This window comes from Myotis daubentonii, chromosome 10 (assembly GCF_963259705.1).
Source record: "Myotis daubentonii chromosome 10, mMyoDau2.1, whole genome shotgun sequence".
In the NCBI taxonomy this organism is placed as follows: Eukaryota; Metazoa; Chordata; class Mammalia; order Chiroptera; family Vespertilionidae; genus Myotis; species Myotis daubentonii.
In genome coordinates, this window is record NC_081849.1 from 30,609,158 (window position 1) to 30,633,294 (window position 24,137).

General features: G+C 41.6%; 1 protein-coding gene across 2 annotated transcripts in view; it reads left to right on the top strand.

The window, feature by feature from the left end:
- Positions 1 to 18,184, top strand: part of LOC132211432 (aldo-keto reductase family 1 member D1-like) — a 52,595-nt gene extending 34,411 nt beyond the window's left edge. Inside the window, exons 5-9 of one of the 2 annotated variants that reach the window (XM_059656112.1) lie at positions 1,061 to 1,183; positions 7,378 to 7,487; positions 8,210 to 8,375; positions 13,944 to 14,026; positions 17,650 to 18,184. In XM_059656112.1, the coding sequence (XP_059512095.1) occupies positions 1,061 to 1,183; positions 7,378 to 7,487; positions 8,210 to 8,375; positions 13,944 to 14,026; positions 17,650 to 17,692 (525 nt within the window). In that variant the 3' untranslated portion in view covers positions 17,693 to 18,184. The remainder of the gene's footprint in view (positions 1 to 1,060; positions 1,184 to 7,377; positions 7,488 to 8,209; positions 8,376 to 13,943; positions 14,027 to 17,649) is intronic. The other variant, XM_059656113.1, reaches the window with a different exon arrangement.
- The last annotated feature ends 5,953 nt before the right edge of the window (positions 18,185 to 24,137 follow it).

The window sequence follows — 24,137 nt, forward strand, 5'->3', positions numbered from 1 at the left end:
TGCATATTAGCCTTTTATTATATAGGATCAGACAACATAGTTTTTTATTTTATTCTTTAATCCTCACCTGAGGACATGTTTATTTTTATTTATTTATTTATTTTTATTTCAGAGAGAGGAAAGGAGAGGAAGAGATAGAAACATCAATGATGAGACAGAATCATCCATCAGGTCCCTCCTGCATGCCCCGAAAGGGGACCAGGCCACAATCTGGGAATGTGCACTGACTAGGAATCGAACTGTCATCTCCTGGTTCATAGATCAATACTCAACTGCTGAGCCATACAAGCTCAAATATGTACCCAATAAAATATCTGCAAATATATGAAACAAAAATTATATGAAAACATTTTAAAGTAGAGCCCAACGGGTGAAGCTTTGTGGTTCAGCATGAACCAAGAGGTCAAGGTTTCATTCCACTCAGGGCCCATGCCCAAATTGCCTGTTAGAACTCCAGTGGGGGGAGTAGGGGATTCAGGAGGCAGATGACCAATGATTCTCTCTCATCTTTGGTGTTTCTTTCTCCTTCTTCCTCCCTCTGAAAACAATAAATTTTTTTTTTAATTTTTAAATAGAATGCATGAAAACATTGATAAATTCACTATTATAGTGGGAGATTACTGTCATATTCCTATAAATTATTGAGAAGCCATGAAAAGCTCATATATGTATGAGAGAGAGTGAGAGACAGAGATAGAGAAGAAAGATTTGCATCAAAAAACAGCAGGATATACATTTTCTACACATCTAAGACACTTGATTACGTACCATACCATAAAGAAAGCCTCAACAAATTCAAAGAAATAAGATCATTATAAACAAACAAAGAAAAAAGAAATAAGATTATTATATATATATTACCAGAGAAAGATATGGTATACAATATACCGTAATCAAACAATTCCGACTTGTGTCCACCCCAAATTTTTTTCTTCACAGAATGACTATTAACATACCCGGGGACTTTCCTTTTTTAAAGAATTTATACTAACCTTCTAAACATTCATTCTTGCTTGTTTTGAGGCTTCATTCTAAATTCAATGGCATTTGCTCTACACAGGCTTTGGAAGCTTGCAAAGATGCTGGCTTGGTGAAATCCCTTGGTGTATCCCATTTTAACCGCAGACAGCTGGAGCTAATACTGAACAAACCAAGACTCAAGTATAAGCCAGTCTGCAACCAGGTACAGTCTGACAAGAGGGTGGGATGTGACAAGGAATTTCAAGACTTATTTAACATAAAGGACCATGGGTTAGGTGTCAGAAAGTGTTGTGCTCACTCTACAAAAAGACCCTGGAGAAGTTTTTAACTTCTCTCAACTTATGTCTCTTAAAAAATAACAAATAGCCGGAACCGGTTTGGCTCAGTGGATAGAGCGTCGGCCTGCGGACTGAAGGGTCCCAGGTTCGATTCCGGTCAAGGGCATGTACCTGGGTTGCAGGCACATCCCCAGTGGGAGGTGTGCAGGAGGCAGCTGATTGATGTTTCTCTCTCATCGATGTTTCTAACTATCTCTCTCCCTTCCTCTCTGAAAAAATTAATAAAATATATTTTTAAAAAAATAACAAATAAAGATTTGAAAGTTTAAATCCAGACCAAAGTAACCCCAAAAAATTTTTGAAGAAATATAATGATGGGAACAAGACCTTCCTGATATTAAGACAGTTGGAATAGAAGAGATTAAAAATGGTACCAGAGAAAATGGATGCTACACAGACCCACTTCCAGGACCAAACTGGAATTGCAACTAAAATACAAAAAAAACCATCCTGAGAAATCCACTGAAGACTAGCTGGAGAGAATCCTGATAACCAAGCATGGAAAATGGAGACCTCAGAGAGAATGGTAGGAAGGATGGAGATGTGGAAGGGCTGGACGGGCTCTAAGAGACAGCAGATGAATTTCTGGAGATATATCTCAGCTGTGGGGGGTTCCCATTAAGAACTCTGGGGTTTAATCCCCAGGCTGGGCCCCCAGCAGAGAGCACCAAAACTAAAAAAGGTGCCCACATAACATCTGGCTGTGAAAAGCAGCAGGGTTGCTGTCTGCCAGCCAGAAATGGCTGGAAATGCAGGCACCCTCTTAAAGGGCCAATGCACAAAATTTAATGTGCAGCCACTCACGTTGGGCTCTCGTAGAGGGAAAGCAGAGTGGACTGGAGCTCTGGGAGCAGAAGCTAGATTTGGGGGCTTTGGATTAGCTCAGAAGGCAGACACCCTAGCTCTAGCTGGTTTGGCTCAGTGGATAGAGCATCAGCTTGTGGACTGAAGGGTCCCTGGTTCTATTTCAGTCAAGGGCACAAGCCTGGGTTTTGGACTCAGTCCAGAGTAGGGGGCATGCAGGAGGCAGGTGATCAATGATTCTCTCTCATCACTGATGTTTCTCTCTCTCTAACTCTTCCTCTCTAAAATCAACAAAAATACATTTTTTTAAAAGAGACAGAGAATAATAATCTATAGGAAGAAACAATTGCTCCAATTGCCCAGTTGGTAAACCTCTCACCACACCTGTGTATGATTGCCTAAGGACTACTCAAGACTGAATCCAGTCAGTCTCAGGCAGAGATGGGTCTCTGGAGGCTTTGAGTCTTTGCCTGATCTAATTAGTCAGAAACAGCATTTGACACTGTCCTTCACTAGAGATTGGGAATCATATCAAATCTACCTAATTCATAGTCATAAACCCAAACAGGTAGCAATAATGAGAAGACAAAAAACAGACACCACATAATAAAACAAGAGAATTTTCCAGAAGAAGCGATAAATGAAATGGAGACAAGAAATTTATCTGATATAGAATTCAGAATAATGTTGGTAAATAATGCTTAACAGTATGAGAAAAGATACAATAACTATAGAAAAAGAACAGTTGGAAATAAAGAATGACCTAGTACTAATAAAGAACACGTTGGAAGTAATACACAGCAGATTAGGGGAAGCTGAGGATTAGATTAGTGAATTAGAAGACAGGATAGAAAAAAACCACACAGAGAACAAAAAGAAAAAAACAATTAAAAAACAAGAAGACAGCTGAGCTGTGAGACAACATGAAATGGAAAAATATTCACATAATAAGTGTACCAGAAGAGAAAGAAAGTGAGCAAGAGACAGAGAACATGTTTGAACAAATAATAGCAGAATATTTCCCTCACCTGGTGAAGGAAAAATTCACACAATTAGAAGGCAGAGAAAGTCCCAAGCAAGAAGAACCTAAAGAGCCCAACACCAAGACACATCATAATTAAAATGTCAAAAATTAAACAAAAAAAAGCAAGAGAATCTTAAAGGCAGCAAGAGAAAAGCAATTTCTTACCTACAAAGGAACTCCAATAGGCTGTCAGCTGATTTATCATCAGAAACTCAACCAGTAAGAAGGAACTGGAATGAAGTACTCAAGGTAATGAAAAGCAAAGATCTGAAACCAAGATGACTATATCCAGCAAGGCTATCATTCAAAATAGATGGTGAAATAGAGCTTCCCAGACATTAAAAAAAAAAAAAGCCAAAGGAGCTTATCACCACCAACCAGCATTGCAAGAAATGCTAAAGGGACTGCTGAAATGAGAAGAAGAAATAGAGAGAGAAATCTAGGCAAACAAAATACAAATAGCAGTAAAAAAGTATCAATCAATAATAACCTTAAATAAAAATGAATTAAATACTAAGGCTCAACAGGAAAATGGGCAAAAGTAATGAAATAAATTTGCAAAAGACAATTTGCAAGATTGCTAAACATATGAAAATGTGTAATTGTGCTAGTAATAACAGAAATGGTGTGGGGAAATGCCTAGTTAGGTGGAAACAATACAGATCTTTGCCTCATACCATACTCCAAAATTAATGTCCTTATGACTTAGAGTTATAGAGAAAGACAAAGTCATTGTAAATGCTACACAAGAATTTCAGTTTTCTGAAGCTATGGACAGAAAAGTAAGCCATGGAAAAATTATAATGAAGATGTTAAATTTAATAGTATCAAAATGTTAAATGTAAAAATAGCAGAAGCAAGGAGCAAGTAAATATAGATAATTGTATTTTTAAATATAATAGAAAAGAGGTTTATATCCTTGTGAATTAAAAGTCTAATAAAAATCAATGAAAACATAGAATACTAAGGCTCAACAGGAAAATGGGCAAAAGTAATGAACAGAAATTTGCAAAAGACAATTTGCAAGATTGGTAAACATATGAAAATGTGTAATTGTGCTAGTAATAACAGAAATGTAAATTTAAGTATGATGACATGCTCCCTCTCCTGAAAGCATGCAAACACCTTTCTCTTCCCCTTCTTCTTCCCTCTCAGGCATGCATCTCCTAAACTCTAGGGGACAGCAGGAGCCCTGCAATCAGGGGAGCAATGGCCAGAGGCAGCTCAACCTGGGCTAACCCCCTGAAACTGTCTCCAAAGCACCCTTTTCTCTGATTTGGCTCACTGAAAAATTAGTGTTTTTAGTAACTTAAAAAGTCTGGCATGAGTCCATGACAGAAAGAATGAATTATTACCTACACTACCACTATAGCCCACAGCTAAAATAGAAGAGTGGCTATTTTACAAGTACCACTTCCAAACTGACACCTAAGCTAACACTATACAATATGCTCTCAGGTATACAGAGTAGCCTTTGACTTCCTAGCTGACCTCCATCCATCCCTATATTCCTCCTTTTCCCTCACCAACACATCTCCTTTCTATACCCCCAAGAACAATAGTCTGTCATGTAAATGTTGAAATGACAATAGGTTTCTTACAAATCTACTTATATAAAAACCATGAGTGGTGTTCATCACGACTGGGGTCTGGCTGGCGACCAACCAGAAGGAAGTCAGTCCTGCAGGGGTTGTCTTGGCAACGGCTGCGCCGTCCCTGAGCTGTTTCCCGGGAGCTGTTTCTGGCAAGGTCAGGGTTTGAGGCAGGAACCCGCCCTGGGAGCGTGGTTCCCTGGGAGTGTGCCGCACCAGCACGGCCAGGGGTGAACCTGAGTGGGGGCAACAGAAAGGCTTAGAAAAGACGGAGAAGAGAATGAAAGCCGGGACTCAGTGGGATGCTGCTTCTCTGAGAGACAGCGATAACGTCCACAGCCATGCTTTTATTTTATACCAGAAGCTATGAGGCAAAGTAAGGGCATGACCACAATGCTTACAACATTCTCCTGGGTTTCAGTCCTACTGAACTACATGCATCTGAACTCTATCAAGCCTACATCACTCAGGCACGTGGGGCCATGTGTTCGGACCATAGGTTCAAGCTTACAACTACTGTTGGCTATAGCTGTTGGCTATAATTGTGCTGGGAGGGCCCTGCCCTCCAAGCTGGGACTTGCACGTGGCAATGAGAGGACTGTGCCCTCTCCTCTGTCCAAGGCTTGAACCTGTCCAAAACACTGTAGCGGCTCCCCACAATAAAGTTTTAATTCGGTTTCTTTGTTACTGATGTTGTGGCCCCACCCCATAACAAAGAAACAATTTCTGGAGAATGAGGCACAGGAATCAGGATTTTAAAAAGATTCCCAGGTGATTTTAATGTGCAGCCAAGAATTGAAAGTGGGTGCAATCATCATGCTATTGGGAAATCTCAAAAGTAAATGGGATCTTTGTAATGGTACCAGATTTATTATCAAAAGATTACAACCTAACATTATTGAGACTGAAGTATTAACAGGATCTGCAGAGGGAGAGGCTGTTCTGATTCCAAGAATTAATTTGTCCCCATCTGACACTGGCCTCCCATTTAAACTGATTCGACGATGGTTTCCCGTGATGCCAGCATTTGTGATGACTATTAATAAATCACAAGGACAAACTACAGACAAAGTGGGCATATTCATACCTAAAGCTGTTTTTGCACATGGTCAGTTATATGTTGCTTTCTCTCGAGTTTGAAGAGCATGTGATGTTACAGTTAAAGTTCTAAGTACTTATCACAAGCGAAATTAGTCAAGCACTCTGAAAGTGTTTTCACTCCTAATGTGATGTACAGGGAGATATTAGAATAAGTTTAATCACTTTATCAGTCATTGTTTGCATCACTGTTGTTTTTATATCATTTTTTTTGTTGTTTTCATATCATGTTTTTGTCATTTTTATATCATGCCTCTGTTGTTATATCCTTTTGTTACTGTTTATTTATTAATAAATTTATATATTATTTTCATATACATTTTACTAATTTCCTTTCATCTCTCACATTTCTATTATATAGAAAGGGCTAATAGCAACATTAAAATATCTTTGCTAATTAATTCCCTTTCTTAAAAAAAATATATTTTATTGATTTTTTACAGAGAGGAAGGGTGAGGGAAAGAGAATTAGAAACATCGATTAGAGAGAAACATCGATCAGCTGTCTTCTGCACACTTCCCACTGGGGATGTGCCCGCAACCAAGGTACATGCCCTTGACCAGAATCAAACCTGGGACCATTGAGTCGGCAGTCCGATGCTCTATCCACTGAGCCAAACCAGATAGGGCAATTAATTCCCTTTTAATGTGCACGAATATCATGCACCGGGCTACTGGTATACAGAGAAAGATGGTAACATTTTATCTCAGAATGAAAAAGAGAGTAAAAATTTGACAGTGTGTTGCCTCATGCTAATGAGTCAATACCCTAATCTGTTGGCACAAGAATGTTGATCAGCTTCAGAAACATATCCGACGAGGGAGGCAAGACCTGTTGGAAGATCACAGCCTGAGCCTATTCATGTGTTGCGTGGTGTCTGAAAGCAGAGCACAGCAATACTGTGGAGATGGCTTACCAATACTGCAGCCCTTCTGAAGCCCCACCTTCAACAGTTTGCAGCATCCACAGTGATACTCCCAACGATTTTGCCTCTGTCCTCTCTGTATCATACTTACTGTTTTCAATGTTGAATGTAAAAAAATAAATAGAACTCTCATCCAAGAAAATAAAATTTACCTTTAAATTTAGTTTCAAACATGTTCTTCATCTTGTGAAAATATTCTTAGATGTTTGATAGCTAGAGCAGAGGGCTTCTGTAACATGTCGCTTCTACTTACTAAGACTAGTCTGAACATTGAGATTGTTTGTTATGGAAATTGTATTTTCTAGGATGTTTATTATAAATAACTGATTCTATGCATTTCAAGTTTGAAACTATGATAGGGACACAAAATTGAATCCCCCCCCCCCATTATTTTATAATTAATTCACAGATGGTGCCCTTACTAACGTTGTTGTAATTAACTTCACCAGTATATAAACAATGTAAGTTTCCTTGTTAGAAAAAATATTTAGAATTTGTCTCACTATCCATAATACTTTAAAATGAAGTTTATTTAAAGTTTTTTTAAACTATGTAAAATTGCATTCATCTACAAGGCCTTAATTTTGTGCTCTGCTCTTCAATGCAACCACATAGGTAGAGTGCCATCCATATTTCACCCAGAGAAAACTCTTGGAATTTTGCCAACAACATGACATTCTCATGGTTGCATTTACTCCATTGGGAATCTCTAAGGATCGAGACTGGTAAGTAATACTATATGTCTCTTCAGAAAGTGTTCCCTTTGATGTAGAGTATGAGGCTAATGTGAATTATTTTATTTATTGAAATGATTCTATTGGACTGTGTAATCTTAAGAAACTTACTTAAACTCTTCAGGTCATTCTCCATATATCCAAACTGAGCTAATAAAACCTTACTCACTTAGATGTTATAGGAATTGATTATACGACATGTATAAAATTACCTAACAGTGCCTAAAATACAGAGGTGAGCCATAAATGCTAGTTTAGTTGTTATTTGATAGAGTCTCTATGGCCTAAATTCTGAAATTTTATAATTTTTATCTCTGTATTCAATGGCAACACTTCTACTATGATGTGTTCCACAGACCAAAGTAGAAATTATTCTATTCTAATATGATTCCAAGAGCTGTATTTCTACTTATTCCACTTCAGGATACCTGCCTTCTCACATATGCCTTCTTTCAGCCCAGCCCTCTCTGTAAGACACATCAAAACATACGTACTTTCTCAAAAAGGCAGCAATATAAATTTGCCTCTCTTGATCTTCCCACACAAAGAACAACTCTTCATTGAGAGCTCGGCAATCACAGAAATTGCTTACAGGTGACCTGAAATGTCCTGGAAGGTTACCAGGTGAATGGGAAGACAGAGGAGGAGGATTGATTAACCACTGCTTCTCATAGATTCTAGCTAAATATCATGCATGTTTTTATTTTTTTAAGGATGAGTACTTATTTCCAACCTTTGTTAGAGGATGAACTTCTAAACTCATTGGGGAAAAAGTACAAAAAGACTGCAGCTCAGGTTGCTTTGCGTTTCAACATCCAGCGAGGGATAGTTGTCATTCCTAAAAGCTTTGACCCTAAAATGATTAAAGAAAACTTTCAGGTAAGAGAACTGCTTCTGAAAATGTAAAATGTAGGATTTTTTTATTCAAAGAATTTTGTTTAGACTAAAAAGAAACTTGTAACGTCTTCATATTTTATTTTCTAGCAACTCCCTGACACACTCTGCCAATATCTGCATTTAATTTTAGCTGAATTTGAAACTATTGCTAGCACTTTGGGGATTGCTTTGCTGAGTGTACATTACAGGCATACTTCAGAAATATTACAGGTTCCATTCTAGACCACCAAAATAAAGCGTGAATTGCAATAAACTAACACAAATGTTTTGCTTTCCCAGTACACATAAAAGTTATGTTTCACTATACTGTCTATTAAGTAGTATTATGTCTAAAAAGGGTACATACTTTAATTTAAAAATACTTTATTGCTAAAAAATATTAACCAGCATTCAAGACTTCAGTGAATCGCAATTTTTTTGCTGGTGAAGGGTCTTGCCTTAATGTTGGTGGGCTAAAATTCTAAAAATATTAGAATGGTGGTTGCTGAAGGGTGTGGTGGCTGTGGCAATTTCTTTAAATTAAAAAAAAATATTTCCCATTTGATTAACTCTTCCTTTCATAAACAATTTCTCTGTCATCTGTGATGCTGTTTGATAGCATTTTTACCCAGAGACCTTCTTTCAAAATTGGAGTTAATCCTCTCAGGCCCTGCTTTATGGACTAACTTCATGTAATAATCTTTTGTTGTCATTTCAACAATATCGACAGCATATTCACCTGGATTAAGTTTCATCTCAAGAAACCACTTTCTTTGCTCACCCATGAAAAGCAACTCCACGTTCATTCAAGTTTTATCATAAGATTGCAGCAAGTCAGTCATATCTTCAGGGTCCACTTTTGATTCCAGTTCTCTTGCTATTTCCACCACATTTGTGATTGCTTCCTCCACTGAAGTTATCAGTGAGGGTTGGAATCAACTTCTTCCAAACTCCTGTAATGTTGATATTTCTACCTCTTCTCATGAATCAGGAATGTTCTTAATGGCATCTAGAATGTGAATCCTTTCCAGGTTTTCAATTTACTTTGTCCAGATCCATCAGAAGAATCCCTACGTATAGCAGCTATGTCCTTATAGAACATAACCTATCTAATAAAAGACAAGAAGGGTAATTAACGGAACCTCCGCTACCCTTCCCAGGGGCTACTTAGGGCAATATGCAAATTAACTGCCAACAAAGATGGCGCTTAATTTGTATAAGTAGGCACAATGATGGGAGGCGAAAGGGGAAGGACAGAAGAACAGTGATAGGAAACCCAGGCAGCAGGCAAGAGCCACGGGGGTCAGCCTCGCTTGCGGTCCTGTGATCACACGGCAATCAGAGGGAGAGAGAGTCAGGGCACAAGCCGGGCGGACCGGTGGTCGCCATGACGATCGAAGGGAGAGAGAGCAGGGGCGCAGGCCAGTGGTCCCCATGACAATTGGAGGGAGAGAGAGCCACATGGGGCTCGGAGAGGCGGGGCGCAGGTGAGGCGGCACCCTGGCACCCCAGCACCTGACATGCTAAGGTCGGGGATGAAATGACTTTTCCCAACCACATCTGCAAATATCCTGGGGAAGGCATCAGTGAAGAGTTCACAACAACTCTCTTACTTGGCAAGGAAGAAAACAGTTGGCAACGGAAACGATCCCTTACATCAGAGTTAAGGTCCCTCTGAGTAAAAAAGTATATTTCCAACATAAAAGAGGGAGCAGGCAAAAATAATAGGTTCTCATGACTTCCACTGAAGTTTGAGCATATGACAGAGTCAAAAATGAACATACAAATTAAAACAGACAGTGGACATTCAAAGGACCTGAATCAACTGTCACTGTTTGTCCCAATAGCAGCAATGCTTATGTGATAATATAGTTTAGCAAACATACAAAACAAGTCACATGATAAGAGAGGTTCAGCTTCTAAAGTAAGTTGAATATGTTCTTTAAAACTTCTCATGTCCTCCCCTCTGACTATAATTCTTAATTTTCCAATCAAAAAATTACCCCAGGTGATCCAGTAACATGTAGAACTCCAGTAACCTAACTTATTTAAAAAAACAAACATCCCAACCATTTTTAAAATATTTAAATTGATATTTTAGGGTTAAAATTATAGAAGATATTTAGATCCAAATATATTTTCTGAATAGAAATATTTCAGTTTTTCATTTAAAAAAAATAAACATAAAAAAATATATAAGTGACACATTTTCAAAGGAACTCTCAATTAGTACCTTTCCCTCTAACTTTCTTCAAATTAAGAGAATCTATGGAGTTCCCTATACTGCACAAGTTTTAATGAAAGAAAATAAGACTTTCTAAGAGCATCAAATACATGTTTTCTTATTTACAAACATTTTTACTTCTCTCTCTCTCTCTCTCTCTCTCTCTCTCTCTCTCTCTCTCTCTCACACACACACACACACACACACACACACACATATTCTTACCGATTCAGAGAGGAAGGGAGAGGGAGAGAGATAGAAACATCAATGATGAGAGAGAATTATTGATCCGCTGCCTCCTATACACCCTGTACTGGGGATCAAGCCCACAACCCGGGCATGTGGCCTGACCTGGAATCAAACTGTGACTTCCTGGTTCATAAGTCAATGCTAAAACACTGAGTCACACCAGCTGGGCTCAATTCTTATTTATAAATTCATTCCAAGGACATATACAGCTTGAAAAGCTTTGGACGTAGTTTCAGAAAAACTAGCTTTTAAGTAACAAGAAAACAGTTATAGAAGAAAGTTTAAATTAAAAGAAAAAAATTGTTTTAATTTATTCAAGAGTGGGAATATCCTCCATGAAAATGTGTACCTTGACTGTGGATGGCTGGGTGGCCTTATCACACCTTAGGAATTCAAATGCTTTTTACAATTAAAAGAAAGAGAGTTTCATCTCATTTCTCTCCCAGGGTAGATGTCTGTCAATAGAAGGTGAACATCAATAAAAGGAGGGGCTTTCACAATGAATCCAGAAAGTCAGCAATCTATGAATAATCCAGAACCGAGTATTTATCTCCTCTGCCTCACACCCTCCCCCAGCCAGTGAGCAAGATAATTACTCTCAAGTCAAGCTAAGTGCCCCCCAGTCACAGTGGCCCAATGCTGACATAGAAAGCATACAAATAATTCTCACTCTGGCATAAAAGTGACAACTTTCTTGGAAGAAAAGCAGATACTGTAAATTTCTCAAAGTCTTCCTGAAACATTTTTTAAAGTAATTTTTACTTCTTTAGAAAAAAATGCATATATGGCAAACCATCTGTAATAAAAGGCCCATTCTATAAAATCTGACCTGGTCCTACTCATATTTGCAATCATAATTATATTTACAGACAAATATATCTATACTAATAAAAGAGTAATATGCTAATTAGACTGGGAGACCTTCCAGGAAACCTTCCAAATGTTCTTCTGGACAAAGCCATGGTGGCAGGGCCGAGGAAGAGGCGGTTAGAGGCCAAGAGGGGAGGGGAGTTGTGGGTGACCAGGGTGGCGGGGGGCAGGGCCTTTGGGGTTAATCAGACCAGCAGGGGGGCCAGTTGGGGGCAAGCAGGCCATCAGTGGGGGTCAGTTGGAGGTGATCAGGACAGCGGGGGGGGGGGGCACTTTGGAGTGAGCAGGCCAGCAGGGGGATAGTTGGGGATGATCAGGCCAGTGGGGAGGGCAGGTAGGGGCAAGCAGGCCAGCAAGGTGGGCAGTTTGGGGTGATCAGGCTGGCAGGGGGGGTGCATTTGGGGACAAGCAGGCTGGCAGTGTGGTGGGGGTGGAAGTTGGGGGTGAGCAGGCCGGCAGGCAGAGTGGTTCGAGGCAATCAGGCAGGCTGGCAGGCAGGCAGGTGAGTGGTTAAAAGCCAGCAGTCCCGGATTGCGAGAGGGATGTCCGACTGCTGGTTTAGGCCCGATCCCTGTAAACTAGCAGTAGGACATCCTTCAAGGGGTCCCAAATTGGAAAGGGTGCAGGCCAGGCTGAGGAACACACTCTCCCCCGTGCACAAATTTCGTGCACCCGGCCACTGGTTTCTTAAATAATAAGACTTGAAAGTCAAAATTACTCCTGGACCCATAAGCTGCAGAACGGATGTTGTGTTAGCAGGCCTGAAAACAATAATCTCATTGTACATCTTCATCAGAGTTCTTGAGTGACTGGATACATTGTCATATTTTGAAATAAATTTATTGTTTTTCTGAATAGTGGATGTCAACAGTGGGCTCAAAACATTCAGCAAATCATGTTATCATTCCAGCTTTGTTTTTCCAGAGGAGATTTAGCATAATACTTAAATTTCTAGTTTTTCAAAATGGTAAATGACTGTTTGCTTCAACTTAAGGTCACCAGCTGCATTAATCCTTAAGAAGAGAGTCATCCCTATTTCATTGCTGGAGTTGAGGTCATGTGACAAACAGCCTTACTAGATGGTGGAAGGGAAGTTCATAAAAGGAAAAAGTGGGATTCTGTTATTAGCCAAGAGAAGAAAGAATACTAGACAGTAATATCAACTACTGACACTATTTTAACACTTTCTCAAATTCCTCACAGTAAAAAGTCATTGACACTGTTTTTAGCCATCTTAAAAGAGAGAGCCACTGCAAGGCTAATGTGTAGACTCATCAAAATTTTTTTAAAAAAACAACTACAAATTATTCCCTGGCTGGTTTGGCTCAATGGATTGAGCATCAGCCTGGGGACGGACGGGTCCCAGGTTTGATTCCAGTCAAGTGCGTGATTCCAGGCTCTGGTCAGGGGCACATGTGAAGGCAACAACTTGATGTGTCTTTCTCACATCAATGTTTCTTTCTCTCCCCTTCCTTTCCACTCTCTCTAAAAATCAATGGCAATATGTCCTTGGATGAGGATTAACAAAAAACAACAACAAAAACTATAAACTTTGAGGTATCTGAAACAAAAGTGTTCATGGATTCAAAACTTTACTGTTCAGCCCTGCCAGTGTGGCTCAGTGATTAAGCATCAACCTATGAACCAGAAGGTCACAATTGGATTCCAGTCAGGGCACATGCCTGGGTTGCGGGCTCAATCACCACTGCAGAGCATGCAGGAGGCAGCCAGTCAATGAGTCTCTTTCATCAATGATATTTCTCTACCTCCCTCGCCCTTCCTCTTTGAAATCAATAGAAATATTTTTTAAATAATGAGAGAAGTGATTAAAAGGACAAAACAAACGTTTTTTGAAAGTACAAAAGCAAATTTAGAGATAAGGGAATATTTTTTAAGTGTACACAGGCTCTAGTCCAGAATCAAAAGTTCAGCGTCTTTTCCAGAATTAATAAGAATTCTTCAGATGTCCTGAACATACATTGTTTCACAGCACTTAAAATTTCTTGTAAGATGTCCCTAGCAGAATTATCTTAAGACAAAGTGCAGAAGAGAATTCTGGATCCATTTCCATTAGGTGGACCCCCAGCACTAGACCAACTCCTCTTAGACATTTTCAGAGATGTTCATAAATCTTAGAAAGTTTCCAATTGCTGATCCCACTCCACAATCCCAAGCTTGACCCATATCTTATCTTTTTAAATGTCTGTCTTTTATTTCTGTTATTTCAGATCTTTGACTTTTCTCTCACTACAGAAGAAATGAAGACCATCGAAACCTTGAATAGAGATGTCCGCTTACTGGATCTGCTCAAGTGAGTTCTGGGGGATCCTTAATCAGGTACCACCCGGTGGTGTTAAATTGAAAAGCATCACCAAGTGGGCTCTTATGAACCCGGACCTATGTCCACAGAAAGCACAAGGCTAAAGGCCACTGGGCAGCATATTCTGAATATTAAATTGATCTGGGTAAATTACATTCATTCTAGGAACTCCCTGTAAATCTACATTTTTATTTAAAAGAAGATTTCTGGCATTTATATCACATCCTATGACAGGTTAAGGCATGGCAGGCTAATGACCTTAAGAAGAAATTAGTCATAGTGTATAAATAATACGATTCAAATTAATACAATCACACCACGATTATTCAAACACCATATGTATTTCTTCCTAAAAATCAAAGTGATGCACGGATCAATAAAAAATACTTCCTGAGACAGATACATGGGAGTGTAGTAGAAAGAGCATCAAGTTGAGAGCCAAGAAACTAGTTTTATTTTATTTATTGTTGACACTATTACAGATGTACCCATCCTCCCCTTTACCCACACCTACCCAGATCAGACCCCCCCTCCTCCTCTCTCTGGCCATCACCATACTGTTGTCTGTATCCATTAGCTATGTATATATGTTCTTTGACTAATCAAGAAATTAGTTTTAGATGAATGCTCACCTATAAGATTTGAAACTTCTAGTTCCACCATTCTAGCTCCATCCATCTACAAGTAAAATTCCTAACACTTCTTCAAATGTTGCCAGATTCGGTTATTTAATGAGGTAGCCCTTTATTCTCTAACTAGAGGCCCTGTACACAAAAATTTGTGCACTCAGGTGGGAGGTCCCTCAGTCTGGCCTGTGTCCTCTCGCAGTCTGGGACCCCTCAGGGGATGACCACCTGCTGGCTTAGGCCTGCTCCCTGGGGGATTGGGCCTAAGATGGCAATCAGACACCCCTCTGGCAGCTCGGCAGCCCTCAGGGGATGTCCCCTTGCCAGCAGAGAGAAAACCTAAGCTGCATTCAGACATCCTTAGTGCTGCTGAGGAGGCAGGAGAGGCTCCCACCACCACCGCTGTACTGGCAGCCATCAGCCTGGCTTGTGGCTGAGCAGAGCTCCCCCATGTGGGAGCTCACTGACCACCAGAGGGCAGCTCCTGCATTGAGCGTCTGCCCCCTGGTGCTCAGTGTGTTTCATAGTGACCAGTCATTCCCAGTCTTTCTGCTGTTTGGGTCAGTCTGCATATTACCCTTTTACTATGTAGGATAGAGGCCCAGTGCACAGGTGGGGGCTGGCTGGTTTGCCCTGAAAGGTGTACTGGATCAGGGTGGGGGTCCCACTTGGGTGCCTGGCTAGCCTGGGTGAGGGGCTGATGGCTGTTTGCAGCTGGTCACACCCTCTTCAGGGTGGGGGTCACCACTGGGGTGCCTGGCCAGCCTGTATGAGGGGCTGATGGCTGTTTTCAGGCTTCCTGCACCCCCTTCAGAATGGGAGTCCTCACTAGGGTGCCTGTCCAGCCTGTATGAGGGGCTGATGACTGTTTTCAGGCTGGCCACACCCCCTTTAGGGTGGGGGTCCCCACTTGGGTGCCTGGCCACTCTGGATGAGGGGCTGAGGGTTTTAAGGCTGGCCAAGACCGCAGGCGACTGAAGCTCCCAGCCTCTCCTTTTTTTTCGTTTCTTTTTCTTTTTATTCTGGGATTTATTTACCTTCTATAATTGAAACTTGGTTGCCGCTCCATCTCCGAGGCCACGGCCTGCTGAAAGCAGGTATCTGGGTTTGTTTAGCTTCTATAATTGCAACTTTGTTGCTTTTGGAGCTCAGAGCCTGGCCGCGGCAGGCGGGGAACCTTGGCTTCCTCCATCACTGGAGCAAGCAAGCCTCCTGTTCGCTTCAGCTGCATGGCTGCCGGCCACCATCTTTGTTGGCGGTTAATTTGCATATCTTCCTGATTAGCCAATGGGAAGTGTAGCAGAGGTATGGTTAATTTCAATCTTTGTCTCTTATTAGATAGGATATTATTGGTCCTTGAAAATAAAAAGTGAATACACACACATGGTATGTATGTACATACACACAATTTTTTCTTCTTAATCATTCTTTATTAATATTTCCAGTTCTTCAGATCACCTGAATAGTCATCTTCTCTTTATAATCTTCTCTATAAGTGAGCAATATAAATGCTCATAAAAATAATTCAGATACTTTGGACACCAAGTATTTCAAGAGTCAAAAACTACTGTGACTGCCTTAATATCAAATTTCTGAATCCATTTCTGAATGAATAAAATAGCTTCCTACTGTGAATTTTCCAGGGGAAAAAATTTTGACATCTAACTGCAAGAATGAAAGAATAAACAAACTCAGAAATAAAAAGCATGTAGGTTAATTAATAGCTTTTGATAATAAGTGGTTTCTATTGAATAAGTATTAAATTAGGAAGAGATAGTTGGATGTAGTCAGTCCACAAATGTACTGATTATTTTTATAGACAATTCGTTGGTAATATCATTTTGACATTTGACATGTTTAATACCTAACTCTAGAAGCACTGAAAAAATAATTCATCATACCAGGAATAGAAAAATCATCAAGGAGAAACAAATATTAGGCCCCGTGGGTCGAAAAAATGTATTATTTAGGCATGGTGGGCCATGAGTCTTTTTTGTTTTTCATCCAGTTTATTCCTGACTGGATTTCACAGCCTTTTTGTGTTTTAATTTAATTTGTATTTTATTTTAATTTATATTTTAATTTTTTAAATTAAATCTTTATTATTGAAAGTATTACATATGTCCCCTTTCTCCCCCATTAATCTCTTCTAGCCTGCCCTGGCCCCTGTCCCAGGCCTTCAGGACCCTATAGTCTGTGTCCATGTTTATTTTAATTGAAAGCTCATAGTACTTGTATGAGTACTATGCTATTGCTATTTAAGATACAGGTTTAGCCGAAACCGGTTTGGCTCAGTGGATAGAGTGTCGGCTTGCGGACTGAAGGGTCCCAGGTTCGATTCCGGTCAAGGGCATGTACCTGGGTTGCGGGCACATCCCCAGTAGGAGATGTGCAGGAGGCAGCTGATCGATGTTTCTCTCTCATCGATGTTTCTAGCTCTCTATCTCTCTCCCTCCCTCTCTGTAAAATATCAATAAAATATATTTTTTTTAAAAAAAGATACAGGTTCAACATCATCACTGTCATCATTATAGCAGAAACTTCCTTTGCTGGTCATCACCTTCTAGATCTCAAACTATCAACTCTCAGGAGGCCTAGTGAGAAGGGCGAGGAAGCACTGTACAGAGAAGAGGGTGCCCTTGCTTGGTGACAGAGCTGTGAAGAGAAGTGCCTATGTGGTTCCTCTATCAGGACAGCAGAAGGGAGGGAGGAGTTGGAAAGAGGCAGGCTTCACTCACCTCCTGTGTTTTTGTTCTGAGCAACATGTTGGTGTAGAGGCAACCAGCCCCCTCCATGCCCAAACACACACACTGAAACCTCCAGGGCTTTAGTAAAAGTGCTGGCTTGATGAAAACTGGGAGGAGGTGGGTAAGAAACCTAAAGAATGATTAACAGAGGGAGGGAGTGGTCGCTGAAATTGTCAGAAGATGCTTGTAACACATACAGCTGTTCGACCTTGGAATGAAAGATTTTCCCTTGTTTTGGCAGGTGGTCTGGTCATCCTGAATATCCATTCCATGAAGAATACTGACTTCAGAGACCACCTGCACTTATTTTTCCCTGCGTGTGTACCATGACCTTTGGCTGGGCGATTCCCCAACACGTGGAATGAAAAGAGTTTTCCTATCCTCAGATGAAGTGGCGATGGCTTAACTTCTGTATAAGAGAAGTGACTTTGACTTAGCTATGTTGAAGAAAAAAATGTTTAAATCTATTGAAATAATAGTTTGGAATTAAATAATTAAATTGTCGGCAAAGCCATAATGATTTGGTGGTTGTGGGTTTCCATCACTTTTTATTCATTTTACCCAGCTTTAGGGACGGATAACTGCTAGTTTTCTCTTGCATGCTGTAAAGGGAATGAGCTTCAACGTAACTGGTGATCAAACTTACTGCCTATCACTGCTGCTCCCATGTATCATACAACCAGCATTATGCAAAATGGCTTGAGACTATCAACATACACAAATAAAACCCTGTATTGTAAGACGGTCCAAAGACAACTATTTTAAAAGAAGGCTTTTAATAACATACTGAAAAAAGCTTTATAAAATTTTTAAAGTATTACTGGGATAACTGTGTCAATTTCAATGTAGCAAGTTCCAAAGATCACTGGTAATTTTACTCAAAGGTTTTCAAAGTGAATAAGAAGATTATTAGAATTCTGCAAGAGAAATATATCTATTTTCAATTCACTAAAGCAATATATTTTATTCATTTATATTGGGTCACTTTCACAGAGCAAGAGAGGTCTTTAAAAAGTATTTGTCCACAAAATTCTTTTTAAAAAATAAAAAGTATTTGTCCAAACCAATTGCTTAAAATCTTCAATGACCTGAAAACATACACTTCTGAGAAATTATCACTTTGAAAACATTTGATCTGTACTCATTATTTGCACTGATTCTAATATTAATATTTATAATGCTGTGCTCTGGAAAATGTATTGTTCACAAATATTAATAAATTATGGTAACTTACTCAACCACATGGATCTCCATTTTGTTGTAGGGATAGTGGGCTGGTCATCTGAATTCAATTCAAGTAAAAAAACCTTGATCGAGTTCATATTGCACATTTAGCACTGGGTAGAGAGGGGAGAAAAAGGAGAACAGAAACGAAAATGAACGAACAGAAACTTGAGTCCTGATCTCATTTGTCAAATCACTTCAAAGTATTTTGAGAGGGCTGGGGTGGAGGAGGGACCATACCTATCAAACCATTTTTTTAAATTGATTTTTAGAGTAAGAGGAAGAAAGAGGGGGAGACGCGTCCCTGTGTTTGGAAAGGTCTCTCATGACTTGTTCACACTCTACTCAGAAATGGTACGGAGGCACATAATGGCTTTTTAAAATAATGTATCCTCTTATGTTTAAAATGAGGATTTCGCTACCAAAAGTGAGGAGAAAGCAACACTCCAGCTGCTCTCACCCCTCTCGCCCTTCAGGTGATAGTTGTGTGTGGGGCTGGGAGCTGGTTCGTGGGCCGTCGACGAAGCTGTCTGAGCGGCTTGCTTGGTTCCGCAGGCTTCCCAGGGGCCGTCACAGCCTCGCAGGGGCCATCGGAGCCTTGCAGGAGCCATTGCAGCCTCACAGGGGCCGTCACAGCCTCGCAGGTGCTGTCACAGCCTCACAGGTGTTGTCGCAGCCTCGCAGGGGCCGTCGCAGCCTCACAGGTGCCGTCGCAGCCTCACAGGGGCCGTCGCAGCCTCGCAGGGGCTGTCGCAGCCTCACGCAGCCTCACAGGGGCCGTCGCAGCCTCACCCAGCCTCACATGGGATGTCGCAGCCTCACAGGGGCCGTGGTAGCCTCACAGGGGCCGTTGCAGACTCACACAGCCTTTCAGGGGGCGTCAGAACCTTACGCAACCTCGCAAGGGGCGTCACACTCTCGCAGGGGCCGTAGCAGCCTCACACATCCTTTCAGGGGATGCTGCATCCCACGTTGGGGGTGAAGGTGTGAGACAGAAGCTCCTCTCACTGTCTCTCCTGCTGCTCCCTTGCGTATCGCCGATGCTGTAAGTTTGTGAGAGCAGTCTGCAGGTGCTGGACATGATACTTTAACTAGTCAACATGAAGTTTGGCATTCTGTCTTTTATTGGGAGGCTTCCTGCTGGACAAAATCTCCAGATGTTCTAGCTGGCTGAATATCTGGTATGCTTTGCTTGGATTTCGTTTTTTACTAAGTGCACAAACTGCTTGTCTGCCATCTCCTGGCATCCTATGTGAGACTGGATCTGGTGGACCTGCTTGTGCGTTTGCTGGTACACCCGGCCCAGCCAGGTCCGGCTCCGGCTTCCTCCGAACCTGATTCTGCTTCTTGAGTGTGTTCCTTATGGATGCCAGGAGTTGAAGTCTGCAGTTTGTTGGGTTAGGCTGCAAAAGCCCAGGTGGTTCCTTTTGTGCCACTGGCACAGTTTGGGTGAGGATGTAAATTGAGTAGGGCGGGGTCTCAGAGAATCATCAGGGCGGAGCAAACAGCAATGGTTGTTTTCAGCATCTCTGTGATTCGCGTCTCTGTGTCCCTGAGTGCCAGCGAGCTGCTCCGCAAGAAAGCCACCCTCGCACTCCAACCTGCTGAAAGACAGTCCCGCCTCTCCCCGTAGGGGTCTGGGACCTCAGAATCCCGCCCCAAACAAGCTCATTGGATTCGAGAGCTTGTATCCCCTTCCGATTGAAAAAAACCGCGCATCCAGTTGCAGCCCGCCTGGCTCACGACTCCGTTCCTCTGTTCTTGGCGCCTCTGCACCTCCTACTCAGTCTCAATGAGCTTCTTTCTTTCCTTCCAGTTGTAGAACTTCCACTGGGCCAGCTTTCCCATGGTTCTAGATCATAGCTGTTTTGTCTTATAGTTGGTAGTTTCAATGTTGTTGTGGGAGGCATGCACAGGTCTATACCTTATGCCGCCATCTTGGTTCCTCCTATCAGTATTTTGTTAATGCTGGACCAATTAAATAGGTCATTAATTTTTTCTTCCACTGAATTCTTTTATCAACTCTCAGTGAATTAAAACACCCTGATGACCATTACATGACAGCGGTTCCCCTTCTGCCTGGGTTCCTTGGGCTCTGGCGCAGGGGCCATGGGGACAAGTCGGCCAAGATTTATATTTCTGATATTTATATTATATGTTTAAATGCTATTTAACAAAGAAAAATCAACCAAAAAAATGAGTTCACGTGTCACCTCTGACACGCGTGTCATAGGTTCGCCATCACTATACTAGTGAAGCATCCATCTTATATAAAAACTGCTGTTTGAAATTTTAACCCTGCTATTTCTGGCCTCTGTAGATGCTTGCTGGCTTAAATAATAAGGAAAATAAGACTACTCCCATTTCAGAGAGGCCATTAAACCTTCTCTAGACGAAGTTATCAGTGCTGGCGTCAAGCCAAGCCTTTGAGCAAGGTCTCAAAGCACCAGCACATAGGGCCCTTTAAGAACTTGCAAAGGGAACTGGAAAAACCCATATTTGGGAGACAAAGAGGGTAAGATCGTATAAATATGAGAAACATCGTATGTGAAGACACACAGAATTTGAGAAACATTTTCCTCTGGGCCTGCACGTAATAAAATGTAACTCCATCTCTCCAAGTGTTGCTTGGTTCTTCTCCAGTTTTTCTATAACACTAAAAGTTCGGGAAGAGGCATGGACCAGATTCCCCCTCAGAGCTGTCAGAAGGGATAAACTCTGCCGACACCTTCATCTTGGACTTTTGGCCTCGAGAACAGTGAGATAATAAATTTTTGTTGTGTGGCTCAGTTAAGCATCATCCTGTGCACCAAATGGTTGCCGGTTTGATTCCTGGTACATGCCCAGGTTGCGGGCTCAATCCCCGGTCACGGTGCGTGTGGGAGGCAGCCAGTCAATGTTCTCTCTCACATTGATGTTTCTCTCTTTCAACCTCTTCCTTTCTCTTAAAAAACAACAACTCAAAAACAATAAAAATATATTTTAAAATGAAGAAATTTTTCTTGTGTATGTCTCCCAGCTTGTGGCACTTTATTACAGCAGCCCTAGCCAACTAACACACCATCCCTCTGTCACGATTTCCAGCCTCTCCAACTGAAGTCAATGGTAAAAATCACCTAACTTAGTCAAAGCTTTGCTGAGCTCAGGCATTGCTGACCAATACTTTTGACCCTCCTGGGGACTTTTGTAATCCCAGAGATGTTTATTAACCCAAATCAAACTCCAGTCTAATATGAGGGCTCTGATGTACTGTGGAGTAAGACATGTCAATAGTGACATTAGCTGCGAGGAAAAGGAGAAGAGGCCAAAAGCATATGGTGCTCATTGATCCACAAAAACACAGGGACATGAGCAGCAAAGGATTTCTGCTCAAGCCCACAGAATATTTCTTGACTGACCTAATCCTGACTGTTCTCCAAAGGGACTGCCCTTGGGCACTATCTTCCATAGGCACTAACACTGAGGGCAGTGGGAGGGGCCATGAGAGGGACATGGACAATGATCCCATGCCTGCAGCCTTCAGCACTTTGAGATGTGCACACTTTATGACCACACTTCTGGGAATGAATGAAGGATGAGCAAAATCATTTCTCAGGGTTGGTATTTCTCTGGAAGTCCCTAGCAATTTCAGGCTCCTGCTGGTGCTTCAATTTCTGATAGCTGTAGACTAGTAACTATGTTATGGCAGAATTACCAGGCAGCGGGAGGACAGACAACCAGGCACTTGGAAGATTAAGAAAAGGCACTTTATTTCTACCCCCAGCACTCTGGTTCAGGCGAATCAGTTCCCAAAGCTGAGCCCCAGCTTTGGTTCTTACTTTCCTTTTATACATTTTCAGGGCTTCTGGGTTTTGCTGGGGAATTTCCATTAAGCTGCCATTGCCAGGTGTAACAAGAAAGATTACACAAGTGGATTTGCGGTTATGGGGTTAAGCAAGAGAGAAAGAACATAAGGGGACTGTTTTTTCCCTCCACAACTCAACCTGGATGTCTTGAGGAAGGGAGAGGGGGAGGGGGAGGGGGAGGGGGAGGGGAGGGGGAGGGGGAGGGGGAGGGGAGGGGAGGGGAGGGGGAGGGGAGGGGGAGGGGAGGGGGAGGGGAGGGGGAGGGGAGGGGGAGGGGAGGGGGAGGGGTAGAGGGAGAGGGAGGGGGAGGGGGAGAGGGAGAGGGAGGGGGAGGGGGAGAGGGAGAGGGAGAGGGAGAGAAATATCAATGTGAGACAGCGAGAAGGCTAAGGGCTAATTCCAATGTAACCCTGATATTTTGGGGGCTAGCAACTGGAATCCATGCCAGCAAGCTCAGTGCACATTCTTGATAACCTATAATTAAGTCATTACTTTTTCCCAGAAACTGGTCTTGCAAAACCTGTTACAGAGGCCATAAAACTATGAACAGTGCACTGCCCTGGAGGGAGGGTTATTAATGCTGGCGCCAGGCCAAACCATGAGATATGGCCTGGAGACCCCCAACACCTGGGGGCCTTCTTGCAAGGCCCATGAAAAGGACTGGAAGCATAATCCATATTCGCAGGACAAAGACCACAGGGAAATATAAGAAGAAGTCCTCTGCATGTTTCGGTACTCAGATTTGGAAAGTTATTATCTGAGTCCGCTGGTGTATTAAACAGTGTCCTTCCTTTTCTTTAAAGTGTCACTTGGTTTTTCTTTGGTCTTCTGCAACAAAAGAAACATCTATCAGTTGCCTCACACATGCACCCTGACCAGGGATGGAATCTGCAACCTGGATATGTGCTCTGGCTGGGAGTAGAACCAAGACCCTTCAGTGCATGGAATGATGCAACCATAGAGCCACACCAGCCAGGACAAGAGTTTTTCTTCAAAAAGTTAAAATGTGCTTATCACTAATGCCATAATCTTAGCTTGTTGCATGTAACTAAAAACTAACCCATTTAAAGTGCCCAGCTGGCGTGGCTCAGTGGTTGGGTGTCAACCTATGAAGCAGGATGTCATGGTTCCATTCCTGGTAGGCATAGGGGTGCAGGCTCGACCCCCAGTGTAGAGGTGCAGGAGGCAGCAGATCAATGACTTTCTCATCACTGATGTTTCTATCTCGCTCTCCCTCTTCATTCCTCTCTAAGATCAATATATATATAGTAAACCACCCATTCTTTACAATTTACCTATGTTTTTTCTGATGCATTTTATATTTTCTCAGATCATTAATCTAATACCAGGTTTCATTTCAGTTTTTCAGTTTAAAGCATATGGGCAAATGAGTCCCTATGAAAATGAGTTAATGCAGGCAACAGAAATGATAAATTATTTCTTCAGTATGAGTGAAGAGAAAATTGCTCTGATAATAACTGACTGCTATTGAAAGACAGAAATAATCTGAGAGGTTAGATTAAGGTGTAATCTACTTTTCTTCCTGTCCTAAATTTCTTGAAATAACTAAGCAGAGAGACAATTAATTAGATCAAAACACATAGCAGCTCTCTCCAAATTTCCTTGTCTTATGGAAATGTACCCTTTTGCAACTCTAGTC